The 18,710-nt window shown below is 39.4% G+C and overlaps 1 protein-coding gene across 1 annotated transcript; it reads right to left on the bottom strand.

Annotated features, from left to right (window-relative positions):
• Nucleotides 1–9,158: 9,158 nt before the first annotated feature.
• Nucleotides 9,159–18,502, bottom strand: ankrd34a (ankyrin repeat domain 34A). Its single transcript, XM_084384779.1, has 2 exons — nucleotides 18,220–18,502; nucleotides 9,159–11,356 (listed from the first exon to the last, which is right to left on the bottom strand). Exon 2 carries the CDS (start codon nucleotides 11,256–11,258, stop codon nucleotides 9,684–9,686), a length of 1,575 nt encoding a protein of 524 aa, XP_084240905.1. The 5' UTR covers nucleotides 11,259–11,356; nucleotides 18,220–18,502; the 3' UTR covers nucleotides 9,159–9,683.
• Between the last annotated feature and the right edge of the window lie 208 nt (nucleotides 18,503–18,710).

Raw genomic sequence — 18,710 nt, forward strand, 5'->3', positions numbered from 1 at the left:
ATGAAAAATATTCAATAGCTTTGCTGTAATTCACTGCATTGTTGCCAAATTCAGTTCACACATCACTGCTGTCCTATTAGTTATACTACAACACTTATTTTGGAAAAATATATTTTTGCATAATTCTTATGATTTTATTTATGAAAAATATTCAATAGTTTCGCTGTAATTCACTGTGTATTAATGGCAAATTAAATTCTCACATCTCTGCTGTCCTGTTGCTTATACTACAACACTTACAGTATTTTGGAAAAATATATTTTTGCATAATAATTGTTATGATTTTTATTTATGAAAATTATTCAATAGCTTTACTGTAATTCACTGCATTGATGCCAAATTCAGTTCACACATCACTACTGTCCTGTTAGTTATACTACAACACTTATTTTGGAAAAATATATTTTTGCATAATTCTTATGATTTTATTTATGAAAAATATTCAATAGCTTTACTGTAATTCACTGTATTGATAAACTTAGTTCACACATCACTGCTGTCCTGTTGGTTATACAACAAATATATAACTCTTGGATTAAACTCATCAAATATGCCAAATATGACATTTCTTCAGCCTCTTTAGACTGCAATGGTCCTTGTGGTCTGTGATATTCTGATCTGTATCCAATTGTCACTTCGACCGTCTGCGATAAATGCTGCTACTGCTGCAGACGATTAACACATTTTCATCTTGTCAAATGAGATAATGTGGATGTGAAATAAATGTATTCTATCCTCGATCTCGATCCTTTAGGAAAGACTGGCTCGCACTCGCAGGCAAGACAACATTTGGCGTTCTGACAGGAACAGACCTATAGCATGATTGTCCAGAATACTGTGATTGTCCCTGACTCTGATGCACTGCCAACAGTTTTCAGTTCAGTCCGATATGCACTGCCATCACGGGGTCAGCTCTATGTTCACACGACCCTATGTTCCCACATTTCTAAGAATTTTTTTTTTTTACGATTTGTCTAAACCCCAGTTACGGGTAGGTTTAGGGGTGGGGTCAGGGGTAGGCCATTTGTGGGAACATTGTCTAAACCCCAGTTACGGGTAGGTTTAGGGGTGGGGTCAGGGGTAGGCCATTTGTGGAACATTGTCTAAACCCCAGTTACGGGTAAGTTTAGGGGTGGGGTCAGGGGTAGGCCATTTGTGGGAACATAGGGCTGTGGGAACATAGGCATGATCCCGCCATCAGAACACGGTCAAGCCAGACTGAAATATTTTGAGGAGCCTTAAGAAATTATGGTTTGTGTAAACTAAAACCCTGATCAAATGAGGTTTGTCATTAGAAAAATATCTTTAAGCTCAACTGAAGATCTAAAATAGGAAATTGTGTGTTACTGCAATATGAACAGTATTCACAGGCCTCTATATCTTCTGTCCCAGACATGAGGACTGAAGGACAGAAGATGATTGAGATCTCAGCCAAAAGATTAAATTAAAATAATTACTTTTTTTGTATTGAATTATCAGATTGTTTAACTAAACATGTTGTTTTTCCTCCTCAAAGTATATTTTCATGAACTGTCATTTGCAATATCTAGTTTATTACAGCAAACGTATTACTTATTCAATCCAGCTGAAGCAAGCTGACATTAAGTGCTCAAGGGCACAATAGTGTTATTTCATGGATCAGCTCTTGGTGGGTTTGAACAGTCATACCATTTTAACCACTGGACTAACAGCACATTTTGACAAATGCTTTTTATCCAGAGCTTTTACACTATTATATCTGTAGCCCTGGTTTTATGTGTTTTCACAAAGGCTCAGTGATGTTAGAGCAACTCTGCAGCAAATATATACTGTATTTCTATTTAACCATATTCTCAGTGAACCAATCTGGGAGAATGAACAAAGTTAAAATTCGCTGCCAGTTCCATCCAAATTTAAAAAACAGATATACTTTTTTATCTTATCATAAATCACTGATGATGACAACATTTATAATAAACTCAACACAATCACATTTTGCTAGGATCTTAGATTTGGTTCACAATCTTTTAGCGCTAGGCTAAATCTAATTACTGTTATGTTTAAAAGCAAAATATTCCATAAAATAAGTATGTGCAGGCATGTGCAGTATCTATATACTCCAGCAGAGGGAGTATTAAAGTGCCCCATTATGCTATTTTAAAGTTTCCTAATGTTGTTTTGGAGTCTCCTACAATAGGTTTACATGCATCAAAGGTAAAAAAAAAAAAAAAAAACTGTTTCATTTTCTCATAATACACATTTGCACATCACCACATTTTCAATGATTCTCAAACGACTCGTCAGATGAATCAATCTCTCTAAATCCCTCCTTTCCGCGAGCTACTCTGCTCTGATTGGCCAGGCAGCTCAGTCTGTTGTGATTGGTCCACCGCGTACAGCGTGCGTGTTGAAAACAAAAATGCCCATTGCCATAATAACATCAGCTCTGCTTGTCCTGAGGCTTCCTACACCGTAAAACTAAACACAGTAACGAACAATGACGTCGATTTTACCATATCAATGCGAGCGCGAGTCCGATAATGAAACACTGAAAGAACAAGTTATTCAACCCGAACCTCCATCGCAAGGACGGCTCGAGCAGGACGTTTCTCAGTGATACACTACTCGGTTTGAGGTACATTATGAGATGTTGCAACTGTAATTCTTCACCATCAGCATTAACAAGTGCATGTCCATCACCAAACCGATTATTGTACTTGTATTTTTCTAATTTATTGCGGTGAACATGTGGAAACTGTATCAATAACAGTGCATACATTAGCCGAGCTCTGAATGAATGACTGATGTAACATAAACGTTGGTAAAACAAATCTTTCTCCATGCTTAATCTTTCCTCAAAGTAGTGAGAACGACAGACAATCTGCTTTAATAGACACAGTTTTAGGTAATAGTGGCCCACAAACTGATTAGCAGAAGTATTTCAGTTAAGACAGTAATAATGTGAGTTAAACAGTTAGCAGGAGACCAACACAATATAAAACTCAAAACTAAGTATTTTGAACACCATCTTTCAAGAGCAAGCGGTTTTCCAAATCCTACATTGAACTCTGAGATTTGAGAAGAAGTCGTCATTCAAATAAAGGGAACTGCTGTGGTGGTATTGTGGTAAAGATGAATTTTAACCACTGATTCTTCACATGCTCGTCGTTGGGCAGTGAAAAAAAAAACTGGCTTTACCTTCACATTAGAGCACAGCATCTTCTCGACATGATGCTATCCAGTATCCACAGGAATCAGCTGTTGGTTAGAGGTTCAAGTTTTCCCTGGTGTCTGCGCGCGCAAGAAGTGGACGGATATGCTAATGTTTCGTCTTGACATGACAACGAAACGGCTTATGACTCATTTGAAAAACGATTCATTTCATTGAGTCGACTCTTACTTTTGAATGACAATAACTTTATATACGGTGCACTTTCAGATTTAAAACTTTGCAGGATGTTTTCATTCACTTGGAGACTATGTTACACACTACATGAAAGGTAATTAAAAAAAATCCATAATAGGGGCAAACAAGAACGCATCACTTTGTGTATGAACCGTATGAACGTTTAAACGGCCTTGTTTGTGCTGAAGTGTTTTTTAACTTGTAAAGGACTTGTAAACCCACCCTTCAGAAGGAGCTTGCTCATCTAATCCTGTCAGTCACAACGTAAGGGTATTTAAAAAGACGCCTACCTCACCTCAATTCTGTATGTAATTATACTTCCACCATTCCAACGCAACCGTTGTTTATATTAACATATTAAAATAGTCCAGGGGGAAGGACTATGTCACTTTCAACGAATACGCTGAAATACTTTTTGTCTCCAGACTCTTTTTTTTACAGAATTAAAGACAGGAATGTTGCTGTGATTGACATATCTTTAGTAAATTAACTAGCATGAAAAGTATTACGTTTTAAACATCAAGTGTCTGCACCACTGATCTATAAAATTACATTTGTAATATCAATGTCATTATATAGATCAGTGGTCTGCACCAGGTCTGCACACCACTGAAAATGTAAGAAACAGGCCCCTCCGTTTTTGCTGCATTCGTCAAGTACAACCATTCTTCAGCCATTCAATCCTGTTTCCCTGTACTGTATATATTAGCAAGAAGATGGTATTTAAATTCAGAATTTAGTTTGAATCCATTCAGGTGTCATTTAAAGCTTGAGTTCTGTTGTTTCGGATTTGAGCTCTCCATCAACAGCAAGCCAGCTATATTTGTCCTAATACCATTCAAGGATTAAACTCATGAAATAAGCCAACTATAAACACACTACAAAATAGTCTTTCTGTACCATGTTCCAGTTTTCTGAAGAAACATTGCTTTTTTTAAGCTTTGCTTTTTGAACCTTACCCAAAGTGGCTTGGTGTTTGAGACATTTTCCTGTTAGCTGATGTTTTGATGTCTGAGTTCAGTGGCTCTGTGATCTGTACTTTGTATCATGGTGTCTCACAGCTGGGAGTGTGTGTGTGTGTGTGTGTGTGTGTGTGTGTGTGTGTGTGTGTGTGTGTGTGTGTGTGTGTGTGTGTGTGTGTCAGTGTTTTTTCAGGACAACTGCTCTCAGGCGTTGCTGACACTGCTGTGTGTTTAACAAACAGAAGAGATGAGACTGCCAGAGGTTCTGAAATTGGATGAGAAGAGCAATTCCTCTGGGATGAAGGTCACTCCTCCGGGATGAAGGTCACTTCTCCTATGACTGTTTATGGAACATGCCCAGAGTCCGGAATGATCTGCTTGGTTTCATTTCCTTTAAATCATCTAGCTTTGTCTCTGTTTCACTAACCACTCTTAAACTAGAAGCACTCATTCATTGTACAAGAGTCAAGACAGTTGTTCTCAACTAGTTTTGCATTATAATGCAATCCAAATCAGTACCAAAACTGTTTGTTCAGCAAAACATTCAAGTTTATTAATATTACAGTGAGCTGCATTTCTGTCAAGACCACTTCCATCAAAGATAATTGACAATTTAGCATCAGTGTTGGGTAAGTTACTTTAAAAAAGTAATTAATTACTATAGCTACTAATTACATCTTCAACAGTGTTAGATTGCGGTACTAATTACTCTCTAGAAAGTATTAAATAACTTATTAGTAATTACTTATCCCATATCAGTAATATTAGTAGTAATCCCATATCAACCTCGACCAGTTGAACAATACAAGGACAGACAAGAAACTGCACTGTAGGTTCTTTCAAATAAACAATCAATTGCATAAATTATTCTTGAACTGACCAAAGTGTGTAACTGGAGAAGGTTACATTAAATGTTAAATCCAGTATTGTTTTGTTGTATAGTCTATATAGTATTTAATGCAATTATATCAAATGTAGCCTAACTGTAATTAAATTACTGGGGGCAGTTGTTGCTGCCATGATTGCGGGTTCGAGTCTTAGTACCGGCAGGAAATGTAGATGGGGGGACTGAATGAACAGCACTCTCTTCCACTCTCACCCACAACTGAGGTGCCCTTGAGCAAGGCATCTAACTCCAAATCGATTCCCAGACACTATAGCAAAAATGAGTGAAATGCATAGGAGTATAGGACCCCATACTTGGATATACGTCACATGTGAATATAAACCTAAATTCAATCTCTTCATTATATAAAGCAATCGTGTCTCTTCAGAAAATTTGGACTAAACCGCTTAATTCATATGGATTAGTTTTACAATCTCTTAATGAACTTTTTGAAGTGTCAGTTGTGTAGCTGTCTGAAGGGAGAGAAAGCTCTCAGATTTCATCAAAAAGATCTTCATTTGTGTTCCGAAGATGAACGGGAATTTACATTTTTGGGTGAACTATATCCCTTTAATGTTCTTGATGACAATGACATTACGGAATGTAAGAGGCTAAGTCTTGACTGTGGACAAGAGGAGGAGCTGATGGTGGTGGAGGGTAATTAGCTTCCGAGCAAAACAATGAAAGCAGCTGAAGGATAACTGAAAAGGCAGCTTAAATAGTAATGCTGTGATAGGCGCTGTGTTCCTATAGGTAGACATGGATCAGCTGAGAGTCTGACTAACGAAACCTGTCAGAACTGATACTATACATTCGATAGGCACAACAATTAACGTTGTTTACTTAGGCCATGTTTACAACTGGTATTAAGAAGCGTTTTCATCAATCTAATCACTAGAGGGCAACACAAACGGGTACTTAAATGTTTTGAGCTTGTCCAAGGTGTTTTCCACTTTCAGAGGTAGTTGAAAACCTTTGACTGAATTAGTGAATGGTGTAGACAGTCATGTGGTGGAATGTGTTCGAAGAGCCACAAAAGACCGCCTACTGACCTAATGCGTAAACTTTATAAGAAGCATGCTAGACAGGCTGAGTATTGATATATACCTAAATATTGGTTTGAAAACGAAAAACGTACCAAGCACAATGTTCTGTCACCATTCCAGATTTCTCATTTCCAGATCAGGCTGCCTTCTTCCAATCCTCTAAGGTTCTGTTCTGATGCTCGCTTGCCCATTTTAGGCACTTTTGCCGGTGAACAGTGGTCATCATAGGCACTCTGATTGGCCCCATACGTAGAGTGCGATGCACTGTGTGTTGTAGAACATTCCTCGTGTAACCATCATTAACATTTTGTGTGACTTGTCTTGGGGCACAGTTATCTTCTGTTGGCTTGGACTAGACAGGATAGCCTTCATTGCCCTTCGTTGACGGGATAGCCTTCATTGAATCGATGAGCCTTAGGCGCCCAACATCCTGTCGCCAGTTTGTGGTTTGATCCACCAGGATACTGTTGGTATCCTGGTGGATCAACCCACAAGCCTTGCCGTTTCAGAGATTCTCTGAGCCAGTCGCCATGCTTTAACAGTTTGACCCTTGTCAAAAGTCCCATTTCTCCTGCATCCAACACGTTTATTAGAAGAATTGATTGTTTGCTTACCATCTAATCTACCCAGACTTTAATATGTTGCCTTGTTAGGAGATGATCAACTATATTCACTTTACCTGTAACTGGTCATGGCCAATGTTTTGGCTCATCAGTGTATATTTTGCATTTTCAGACACACAACCCTATTAGAACCTGAAACCTAGCAGTGGAGAGCCACTGGTCTAAGATGATGATTCAAAGCAGATTACAAACTTACGAAAAGAATAAACACCTTCAATTAGTCAGAGTCAGAAGTTTTTTTCCTTTTAAATAATTTAATACTTTTTCAAATTATTTGGCTTACTACATTTGACCTGTGTATCTCACTAAACATACAAAATAACAAGAAATAGTTAATCCATAATCCATTAAATAATGCATTGATAACTGTGACCCTTCTATGTGAATGGAGAGCAGAACACTGGGGTACAGCTCAAAATACCCAACGACAGTGTAGCACATACAAAGGTCCATTGTGTACAGCACCTAAAACACCCTTTACACTATTAACATTTTTTTTCAGGTACACTTGAACACAATTTCAATCCATTTACATGGATCTTTTGTACAGCAGGTCAGAAATATCGGATATATTAGATACAAACATATTTAGAAACAAATCAAACTCCTGTGAGTCAGTTATCTCACTTGTGTGTTAAATGAACAGAGAATCGCTATAATCAATGAATACACAGCAAAGTGCCGAGAGTCTCCTAATCACATCAGGATAACAGAGAGCTAGGTCATCAGAGATCTGGATTTCTGTCTGTCAGTTTAACAGGAGACGGATGGGTTTTTATCGCGACCGTTTTCAGGAAGATTGCTGTAGCCACTGAGCTCCGGTTCGCTCATACATTATTTCCTACAAACATCCTGGAACACAAAAGCTACCGTCAAAGTGAAATTGCACCACCAACAATTCAGTTTTAAACATTAAAATTCATTTCAATAAAAATAAAAAACAACGAGAATAAAACCCTACAGGCATAAAAAAATATTCCTTTTTGTTTTCGTGATATATTTCAAGTACACTAAGGTTAATTCACATCAAGTGTAGAACATCTCAAAGCAGAAGCACTAAATTCACTCACATCATAAGCTTGAGTTGAACTATGTGTTTGACACGGACACACTGTGCACTGCAGCTCATAAGGGAAATTCATTCTCATATGTATTGTGTGCAGAAATTCCTCCTCTGAATGTAAACTGAGCTCCCAGCTCGTCTTGAACTATTTACCGCAGCATGTTACCACAGACGCACGTCCGAGTGATTGTTCACATTCACGATAATAATATGAAATCAGTGCTGAGGCAGCACGGAATATTGCATGTTCAAACGCTTGAGACACATTTGTACTCTGTACAGTATGTACACAATATCTGTGCTCTGTGTCTCCAGATGGGAGTGTGGGTTAGGTTAGGCTTTTCTCTCTCCCCTCACCTGAGTGGGGTCAGGGTGGATCTGTGTGGTTTTGGATGGGGTTTGTAGAGTTTCTTTGGGATTTTGAGTTTTAAGAATTGCACTTCACTTATTTTGTATCACTTATAAGAGTTTAAGAAAGATAAACAACCCATCCAAAAGCCCTGAAACATGCAGTATGTTTAACTGGTACAATTATGTTTTCATGTTAATTGATTCCTTTAAAAATATTCATCTAGTTTAAACATTTCTTTGCGCTTTCATTACGCATTAAAATGTTCTTCAGATACATGTTCATCTAAGACTATCATTCGTTACAGGAATATTCAGCAGTCAGCCATCTCCAGTCCTCTAGGGTACATCCTGTGGGAAAATCAGGAAGGTTGCCATTACCAGATTAAAAGTCCGAACAATAAAGCAGCAGTAAACATCACATTAAAAAGGCTTGAGCATTCTATTATTTATAAGTAAATAATCAACTTAAAATTTTATTCACATTTGAATGAAATTACTTGAATGTATATCTGGATTGTAATGCTATTTATCTATATAATGAAATTAGCCTTTGAGTTTTGAACTTCGCTTGATGCATTTTACCAGGATTATTAAAGACATTAACCCAATTATTCCACAGGATCATCACAGAGCCACACTCTCAGAAAAAAAGTGCACAAAAAATTACCTTTATGGGTACAGCAGGCCGGGTGTCACTGTAGCAGAACCTTTAATGGGTCATCTTTGTACCTTATTTAGCCCTAAAAGATTCATAGTAGTACCTTAAGGGTACATAATACTACTCTAAAGTACTAATATTCATCCTTTAGGGGTATATAAAGTACATAAAAATATTATCCCCTAATATATATCCAAATTTGGAACTGGTACTGCCCCATTGACAAGCTGTTGTACCCATAAAAATGATTTTTTTTTAAATGTTTTCTGACAGTGCATGACTGGAAGGAAGCTGATAGCCATAACAGCGCTAATACAAAGAGAAACCCGTAGAACACCAAATCTGTGAGGTCTCACCTGGGGCTTGCAGCAAATTCAAACACCAAAAGCACTTCCATAGACACTAATGGTTTCATTTTCACACATTCTTGATGGTCAATGAATAATCCTAAACAACATTAGAATCCAACAAAGAACAGATCATTTGTTATAACTGATCCCTTTATGATCTTAAGTTACCATGACTCATTTTCTTTCATAATCAAAATTTTAAGATGGTTTTGTGTTCATAATGCATATCTTTGATGTATGTATTTTGTTTTAAATGAGCTGAACTGGACAAGAGCAGGTGTGCCTCAAAGAAGATGTAGATGAACCCGGCGAGGAGCCTCTCGGCCAGCACTGTCTCCCATTCTCCTTCTCTCTTGCTCTCAATCTCCATTCATCTCCATAACCTTTTCTGTGAGGATTTCACGGAAGGTTGAAAGCTGCTTCATCTGCTCTGTCTGCATCGAATGTCTCCTCATCAGTTTCTTCTTCATCTTGAAGTCAGGCCCACGTTTTGGAGATGATGGTGCAACCGGCAGCAGGATCTTGCTCCCTGAGTGAACGGGAGAGGTGGGTTTTCCGTTGGCTCGGATATCAGGAATGGGTCGCTGGGGGTTGACGTTGAGAGGAGGAAGGAATCCAGGTCGTGTGTGGGAGATGTGGTCCAGGAGGAGAGTCCCTGATCCCCGCCGTTCCAACAGTCCTGTTGGACGCCGTCGCATTGTGATGGGAGACACAGAGTTGGGAATGCTCTCCAGAGACTCTCGAGAAGAGCTGGTGAGGAGCGACAAGGGAGAGGCATTGTACTTGCGGCGCTCCACTGAGACACGTCCAGAATCTGGAGATCCAGGGATGGAGGCAGGACACAGGTGAGTGTCCGACTCGTAGTGTTCCATGCGGGTGAGTTTGGGGTGTGGCAAGCCACGGATTCCCGTCGCTGCCTGAGCCACATTGTCCTGAGTCTCAGGGGCCGTGTTTCTACGATACAGTGACTGGTGCTGATGGACTTTATCCGCCCAGGACGAGCCACACAGTGCAGCACAGTCTTCCGAACAGGACCGGTCCATTAGCTTCGGAGAGGATGGGTCATGGGTCTCTATACTGTGCCTTCGGGACAGCAGAGGTCTGCCTGGCCCGGAAACTGTCATCCCATTCATCTCTGAGACCAACTTGTCCTCCTCTGCTAAATCGCCCTCTATCCGCTCTGCTCTCTCAGCAAGTACGGAAGGAGCCACCAGACCCCAGGGTTCAGAGTTCAGTCTTTTCAGAAGCTTGCGGGGTGGTGGTCTCCTCTCCCCCTGTGGTCTGCTGGAGGGTAGTGGAAGTGCTGAAGTCACAGCGAAGCTGAAGATACCTTCCTCCTCCTTACTAGGGGCAGAGCCAGTGGTGTGGATCTCCACTTCGGATGGAGACATACAAGCAGGGGAGAGATTGTCCACTACACCCGGAGACGGTGGAGAGTTCAGGTATTGTTTGGTCTTTTTAGTGCCAGAGGGTGATGTATCGGTTGTAATAATGATTACCTCTTTGCCTTTGGCTTTGCAGGCATCCAGCAGGACCTGGAGAGTGTCCCTGTCACCCTTATTGATGGCGTGTACAAGTGCCGAGGACCCAGAGTAGTCTTTCAAGCTGGGATCAGCTGCGTTTTCCAGCAGCAGCGACACCACCTCTTTGCCTGCCCGTTCTGCACATGCATGCATCAGGGCGGTCCGACCCAATTTGTCGGGGATGTTTGGGTCTGCTCCCTTCTCCAGCAGGTATCGCACCATTCTCTGCCGGGTCTGCGGATCATCGTATCCTGCCAGACAGGCTGCTATGATGGGCGTCTCTCCTCGCTCGTTCCCTTCGTTGATGTAGGCTCCACCCTCCAGGAGGAGGCGTGCGAGGCGGAGTTTGCCCTGGAACACAGCCTTCAGAAGGGCATTGCCCTCCGTGCGCAAGGCCCCTCCATCACCCATGATGTCACGCTCTCCACCTCAAGAAATCCAGAATCCCCCACTCTCCCCTCCTCCGGCCTCAGCACTGTCCGCACATCCCGGCTCAGATTCTGGTCAACCTGGAACGAAAACAAATAAAAGTGCTTTGTCATGAGGTACATTTGACAAACTTTGCTTTTTACTTAATTGCATGAATTTATTTCAATTTCTTACGTTAAAATATACTTCTGCATCAAACTAAATTCAGTTGAAATTCAGGAAGTGAATTTAACAGGCATTCTCAATTCAGTTTAGAATGTCACACAACTCAAATAAATCAAACAAAATCTGAAATCTAAAAGCACATTATTTTGATCAGACTCAAAACCACATAATCCACAGCACTCAAAACTCCATAATTACTCTACATTGTCTTACTATAGTATTAACACTTTAAAATGATTGTTAATTGTTAGTTAACCATGAACCCATGAATGCATTAACAAAAGTTAATGTATATAAACTCGTAAAAGTGTTGCCTTCTTAGTCAGTTGTGTTCTGAACACTGTGTCCTGTGCGCTGACACTCTGTACAGCCCTGTACTCTTTAACACAGTCTTCTCTCCACCTTCTCTGTAATGAAGGCAGGAGAGGAGATGATAATGGCAGTCCAGTAAAGAAAAGAAAATTGAATTCCTGAGTGGTGAAAAGAGCATCAAGACATGTGACAAGCTCAGTCCGCTCTGCACACAGATACCAGAGATTTACTGACACAAAAATTATAGTTTTATTTGATATCTGAAGTACTGCAATCGCAAGGTAAGGCAAATAAACCATATTTACAATATTTAACAGTTGTTTTTGACTGTATAGGATGATTTTTGAGCTGAAAAAAAAATGTGTGGGGGAAGGGGGGTTAGTGTGAAAGATTATTATAATTATTAGACCCAAAAAAGAGGTGACTGTTCACCCTCAATCAGAAACCTTCCCATCATGCAATGAATGAGCTAACTATCTTGAAGATGATTAGAGCGAGCAACATGGGGTGGCAGGAGGGCATCCAGTCTAATAACAGCATTATTAACATTCCACAGCCCTCGAAATCAGTTTAAAATTATATGAAATTCAGTGAGCCCAAAGTCACATGGCATATTGATATACGGTAGTCACATCCTCTTTTCAAACTGAAACAATGAGCTACATGAACGGGGAGGAGAGAAATATTAAATTGTTTCGACTAAGTTGGCAGTCGATCATGTATTGTCACAGAGGGTTGTTAGGGTGGTTCAACTATGGAAGATGGTGACATTAAGTGACTTGAGGTCAGTGGGGGAAAGGACAAACTGACTGCGCAAGGTAAAATCTGAGATGTTCCTTTACAGTCTGATTTGTTGAACACACAGAGTGAGAGTCCTCATCCATATATAATTTGTTTGGTTTATTCCTTGTTCTTTCTCTCGCTGCTGTTCTGCATAAAGATCCCAAACTCTGGTGATATAAAGCAGCGATATGCAAAGATGTGACTAAAAAACTGCCAAGGACCCATGCCAGCCCAGGACACAACACACAGCAGATAACAGCCCAATACAAAGTACAGTATGCACACTACACTTCAAAAGTTTGGAGTGAGTAAGATGGGGTGAGTTCAGCGTTAAGTTGAATTAAAGACATTTATGATGTGGCAAAGAATTGATGATAATAATAAGAAATGTTTCTTGAGCACCAAATCAGCATATTAGAATGATTTCTGAAGGATCATGTGACACTGAGGACTGGATTAATGATGCTGAAAATTCAGCTTTGTCATCACAGGAATAAATTTTAAATTGTAATAATATTTCACAATATTACCGTTTTTACTGTTTTTTTGTTGTTTTTTATTAAATAAATGCAGCCTTGTGAGCATAAGAAAACTTACTGACCACAAGTTTTGAATGGTAGTGTATGAACAGTATATAATACTGTATAGTATATAAATGATTGCCTTATGTGTATATATATATATATATATATATATATATATATATATATATATATATATGTTCACTATACTTTAATATATCTTAACTGGCTGCTTTTGTATAATGTTATTTATTGAGTTCACTTGTATATTATGGTTTCCTAACAAAATATCTATCTGTGCTGCACCATATACCTTTAAACCTTTGTATATTTACATTATACAGCCTTCCCTAAAGTCGACTGGCCCACCAGACGAGGCCCCGGTGCTCCTAACGCCCAGTCTATCTCTGGCAATATGAGAAGAACACTGGGAACGTTCAGAGTGTGTAGCTGTGCAGAATTCACATCCCTCCTCCATCACACCAATACACCCACAGACCCCGAGCTGCTGCTGCTCCTCCTGCCTGCCTTCTTAAGGAATTCTCTGTGATTTCCGAGCCAGCTCAGTCAGGGAAAGCAAGAGGAATGCTGTTTTTGCATACTGATTATGCGAGGTGGAGAGGAACAGGGAAAATAACTCTGTTCTTTGAAAGTGTAATTGCAAAAAAATCCATCTTTAAGAGGCCAGGGTCTCATGGATTCGAGACAGTGAGGTTAATCTTCTGTCTCGCACAGGCAGCACGGATGACTCATCTCCATGATAGACTCACTGGAGAGATGTGGCACAAAGACTTGGGGCAAGCGGCGTCTCTCAGGAGATCAGCCTGCCAAAACCCACAGGCCTTCTTGTATGTATCCTGACCGGATGTATATTGTGACCAGCCTATTTTAAAGGGTCAGTTCACCAGAAAATAAAAATTGTCATCAATTAAGTTGAACTTCTGCAAGAACCAACGAGGTTTGTTCTCACGTGTCAAGCAAGTATGGTTGAGCTTCTATTACCATATTTAAGTGCTCTATCTATATTAGCTGATCAATGTTTATATGTGAACGAAAGCCTAAATTAAATCTGTTCATTACATAGAGCTTCTCTTCAGAAGACTGGGATTAAACCACTTGATTCATATGGATTTATTTTACAATCTTTTTGATTAACATTTTGATGTGTTTTGGGTGTACAGTACAGACTTTCAATGGAGGGACAGAAATCTCTCAGATTTCATTCAAATGTGGGGTATGTATATAATAATAAACAATATATTAAAAGTCAGAGGGGTCCAATATTGTTTCGACGTCACCCCAATATTCTTCAGATATCTTCTTGTGTGTTCAGCACAAAAGTCATACAGGTTTGGAACGACATGAGGGGTGAGTAAAATGATGACGGAATTTTCATTTTTGAGTGAACTATCAATTTAAGGACATCAGCCAAGGCTTTTGTTCTGGTTAATGTCAAGACCTACAGTTTCGATGCTACAGACCGCTTGCTCGGTTTAGAAGCAGTCAGAGCTAATGTGTGGGGATATATGCAAAGAAGATGCTTAAAGTTATGTAAGTGCATGCAGCTAGTGCAAATCTGCACCAACATCTGTGTTTTCTAAATAAATTGTTTTCTAATTTGCATAATTTAGATATACTCTAGTCTAGAACCATGAGGGTTATTTATACACAGACTGATTAAACAAGAAACACCTGGTACATTTCAGTTATGTATTTGCCAGATTAATTTTTTGCATTAGTGATTTACGTTGCATTTAATGTATACATTTTTATCTGTTTTTATCAGTTTAGTCTTTGGCTCCTCCAAACATAAGAGGAAAAGAACTAAACTTCAAGACTTAAAAAAACAAGTGAAGTCTGATTCTTCACTCACTTTTGGAACACCAAAATGGACGTTATGTCACACATGATGACATATTGAAGATGCTGTACATAATTTTTTCCACTCTCTTTCAATTCATACAAACAACCGTCATCATCTTTCAATTATTCACTCCGTCAACATTTCTGTCTTTGTTCAGTCAGACAGCATTTCCGTCTCAAATCTCTTTGTAGCACTTTTGTAGCTACAAAGAAAAAAAAACATAAAATCATTATTTTTACAGACTTATTCCAAACCACATAAATATGACTAAAGGCAGAAGATTGCATTTATGAAAGTGGACGTTATCTGATCAGATTTTACGTAGTTTTTATCTAATAGCTGTCTACAGCTTTGTCACTTTGAATTTACTTTTCTCTTGCAGCATTTGTTGTGTATTAAAAGAGATCAGGATTCTCAGTCAATATTTGGTGTATGTGTAGATATCAGATATTGACTTCACTGTCACTGGCAAAATGACAGTTCAGACAGTCCCAAAGATTACATTTGATAGATAAATCGGATTTATGTGCCACCTAAACAAAGCCTTTGCTTTTCCCAGCATTCCCTGTGGATCTTCGAGTGTGTACACACCAGTGTAGTGGAGAGCTCTGACCAAAATAAAGCACGTTGAGAAGCATGTCGAGTCTGCGTTTTAGTGCTGCGCCATAGGAGCGAGGCGACATACCACGCTGTCTTGTCGGGACAAATCGTATCCAGTTCTCTCTGGTCTCCCGACAGATGATGGAAATTAATATCGTGTCTTTATTCTCACTCCTCTGAGAGACCCCACCCCTGGCTTTCTTTTTTACGTAACAGCAGTGTGTGTGTGACTCTAGGTTTCATCTGAGGTTGCGCTAGTGGGCCCGTGAGCAGAAAGGGCTGTGCAGTCAAACCTTTTCGCCCCACCAAGAGCTCCGTGGTGCCTTTGAGCTGCTGTTTGCCTCATTAGATCACACGGATCAAGGCAGGTGCAATCCCTTTTACAGCAGCTGAGAGAACAGCATCCGTCAGCGGTGCACCGTTGACCCTGTGACCCAGTCGCATCAGAACTGCTGAGGGAATTCATCACTCATATTGGCAGCTTCAAAGAGAACCAGCTCTAAGAGGGGCAATGAGATTATCTCCATCATACTAAATGTCCTAAGCATTCCTGACACGTCCTCTGAACTGTCTTTACTGCCGTTTGTGTTTCTTTACGATTGTTTATAGTGGCATGTTTAGATCTTGGTGTCATTTTCATGGCCGTTCATGTTGTGCTGAGTTTGTTTTTCTCCTACACTTGGTCTTTAATGAAATGAATGCAAACAAAACCACTTGACTCAACTAGACTGAGTGGTCAGTGATTTACAGAGCTGAGAATGAATTCTCCTCCAATTCAAGAGTAATCTGTGCGTCTCCTTTCACATAACTGCACACAACCGACACATTCTTCTCTGCCCTCGAACTGCAGACGTTTTATGCAGACAGGAAAGTGGCTTCATGTGATCAATGTAGAAATCTGATGATTAATATACTATAGAGCATATATGGATATGTCTTACGTATAAGATCATTGCATTTGCTTTTTGCATTCTGACATTGTTTTTAAGACAAATAAGCTTATTTTACCCCCACCGATTCTCATTGCATCTGATCATGTCCCTCTTCCTATTCCAATCACTTTTACGTGATATTTCTCATTACTGTAAAGTAGTATTTGTACTGTCTTATAGAGTTTTTTTTAAGCTAAAATTATTTTAATAAAAAAATAAGTAGATAACCAACTAGCATGATGATTAAATGCATTACAATAAATTTTTTTTTCACATGACAGTAATTGAGACTGTATTTTGTAGACAGTCGGAGCAGTTTCAGAATTTGATGCGTTTCAGACTCGACTTGCACGCCAGCTGCAAATATCTTCGGCTCAGAACTATTTTTAGTCTCAAAGCATCAAATCAGCTCTCTGATGCAAGCTCTTTTTTTTTTTTGAAAGAATTTAATTTAAAAATATGTATTTTTAAAAAAACGATAACATGATCCAAAAAATATTATTCTTTTTTTCAAATAAGTAATGAGAACTGGGGTGTAAAATACTTAATTGTCATAATAATCAAAACTCTTAATAGTCCTAAAAATAGGCTTCATATGCAAAGTACAATTCCTTTTGTTTTCTTGATTTTGGAGCGACATCACTGGGGCATTTTTTTATTTCCTTAGTGAGATTTGCCTATATGCTTTATATACTAAATTAATACTTTTGTGCAATAGAGTGTTTCAATGAACTCCACGATCACCATACTTGCCATCATATGTGGTATCGCTATTGCCATGTTCAAAAAACCGTAGCAATATCATACTTGTTCATTGCAGTACAATGGCATTATTTCCTTCTTATATAGCCAACAATGCAAGCAGCAACATTTCTCATGCCTTAATTATGTAATTGGAAATATTACTAAAATCATACAAGCGAGTAACCGCTGATTGTGTGTCGCTGTCCGCGGTGCTGAACGTTATTCGCCAAAAACGGAGCAGTTTCAGAATTTGATGTGTTGCAGACTGGTTTTACACGCCACCTGCAAATATCTTCAGCTCAGTACTATTTTTAGTCTCGAAGCCTCAAATTTGGTGTCTATTCACGTCAGCTCTGTGCCTGACGCAAAGCCTCAGTGTCCACAAATGAACTTCCGAACAGCAGACACACACTTCAAGTCTCTGTAAGAAGCAAACATGCGCCAACCGCCACATAAAGGCTCATATTTGAAGTTTTCGTGTATTAAAGTGAGAGAATGAACATTATAGCAGCATAAATATCCATCTTAAACCTTCTCTTACACACACAGTAAATCTTCAGTGATCTTTTTAAAAAGGATCTTAAGGAAATGCCAGCACACAGTCGGTGTAGCCGAGAATCCGAATTGCGGTGCATGAATTTGTCAGCTATGAACGTTTATAAAGCCTTATGAACAGCAGCAGCCACATGCACATTATTCCTCCAATAAAACATTTGCTCTTACCTTCATCAACTCACACCTAAAATGAGCAACCATTTCTAAACAGTGCACATGCAATCCGGCGGAAAATGATTTCGTAGTCGTTTGCATGCTTTCTCAACGTGGAAAAATGCTCTATAAAAGTGGTTTGAAATGTAGCCTAAATATCAAGAAAGACGGTGCAAGGAAATATTAAGATATCGCTGCAATACGAAGGACTGAAGTCTGCTTAATTATGACCATGCTCATCTGAGAATAATACAAAATAATAATACATTTTAACATTGAAGCATTTGCAGAAGAGTATGTCGAGAGAGTCTCACCGTGTATCTGCTTGTCTTCACTCCATCAGAGCGGCTGGTTTTCGCCCGAGAATCCAGCTGCTGCCCCGTGTCTTACATCCCCCACATCATCTCTCCTCCTGCGACCGAGAGTTTGGGAGACTCTGCGGGGGCGTGGAGTGGGCAGTGAGCTGATGCGAGTCTCCCACGATCACGCACAGACTCACTGGCTGTCTGACTGCTCGCATGCACAGCACCATCTCTGCTTTCCACTAGGGGGAAACTTTATTTCAATTATTATCATTCTTTACATTTTATCATTGAATTTTTTCCTCTTGTTTGATGCACCCCTGCATGTGTGTGTCATGGTGTGCTGTGTTTTACAGGTTGAATACAATTTGATACCATAATAATAATAGTAATAGACTTGTCTTGTCTAAGGAAAATAGACCAAATTTGGCTTGATGCATGAGAACGTTTAAGCATTGTGTGTGTGTTTTACAGAGCCAAGTTAAGGCTGCTCTGAGCAGGCT

This window comes from Rutilus rutilus (assembly GCF_951802725.1).
Source record: "Rutilus rutilus genome assembly, chromosome: 17".
NCBI lineage: Eukaryota > Metazoa > Chordata > Actinopteri > Cypriniformes > Leuciscidae > Rutilus > Rutilus rutilus.

What these genes read in the sequence shown, in the direction of transcription:
- ankrd34a (XM_084384779.1), bottom strand. Translation starts at nt 11,258, where the DNA reads ATGGGTGATGGAGGGGCCTTGCGCACGGAGGGCAATGCCCTTCTGAAG.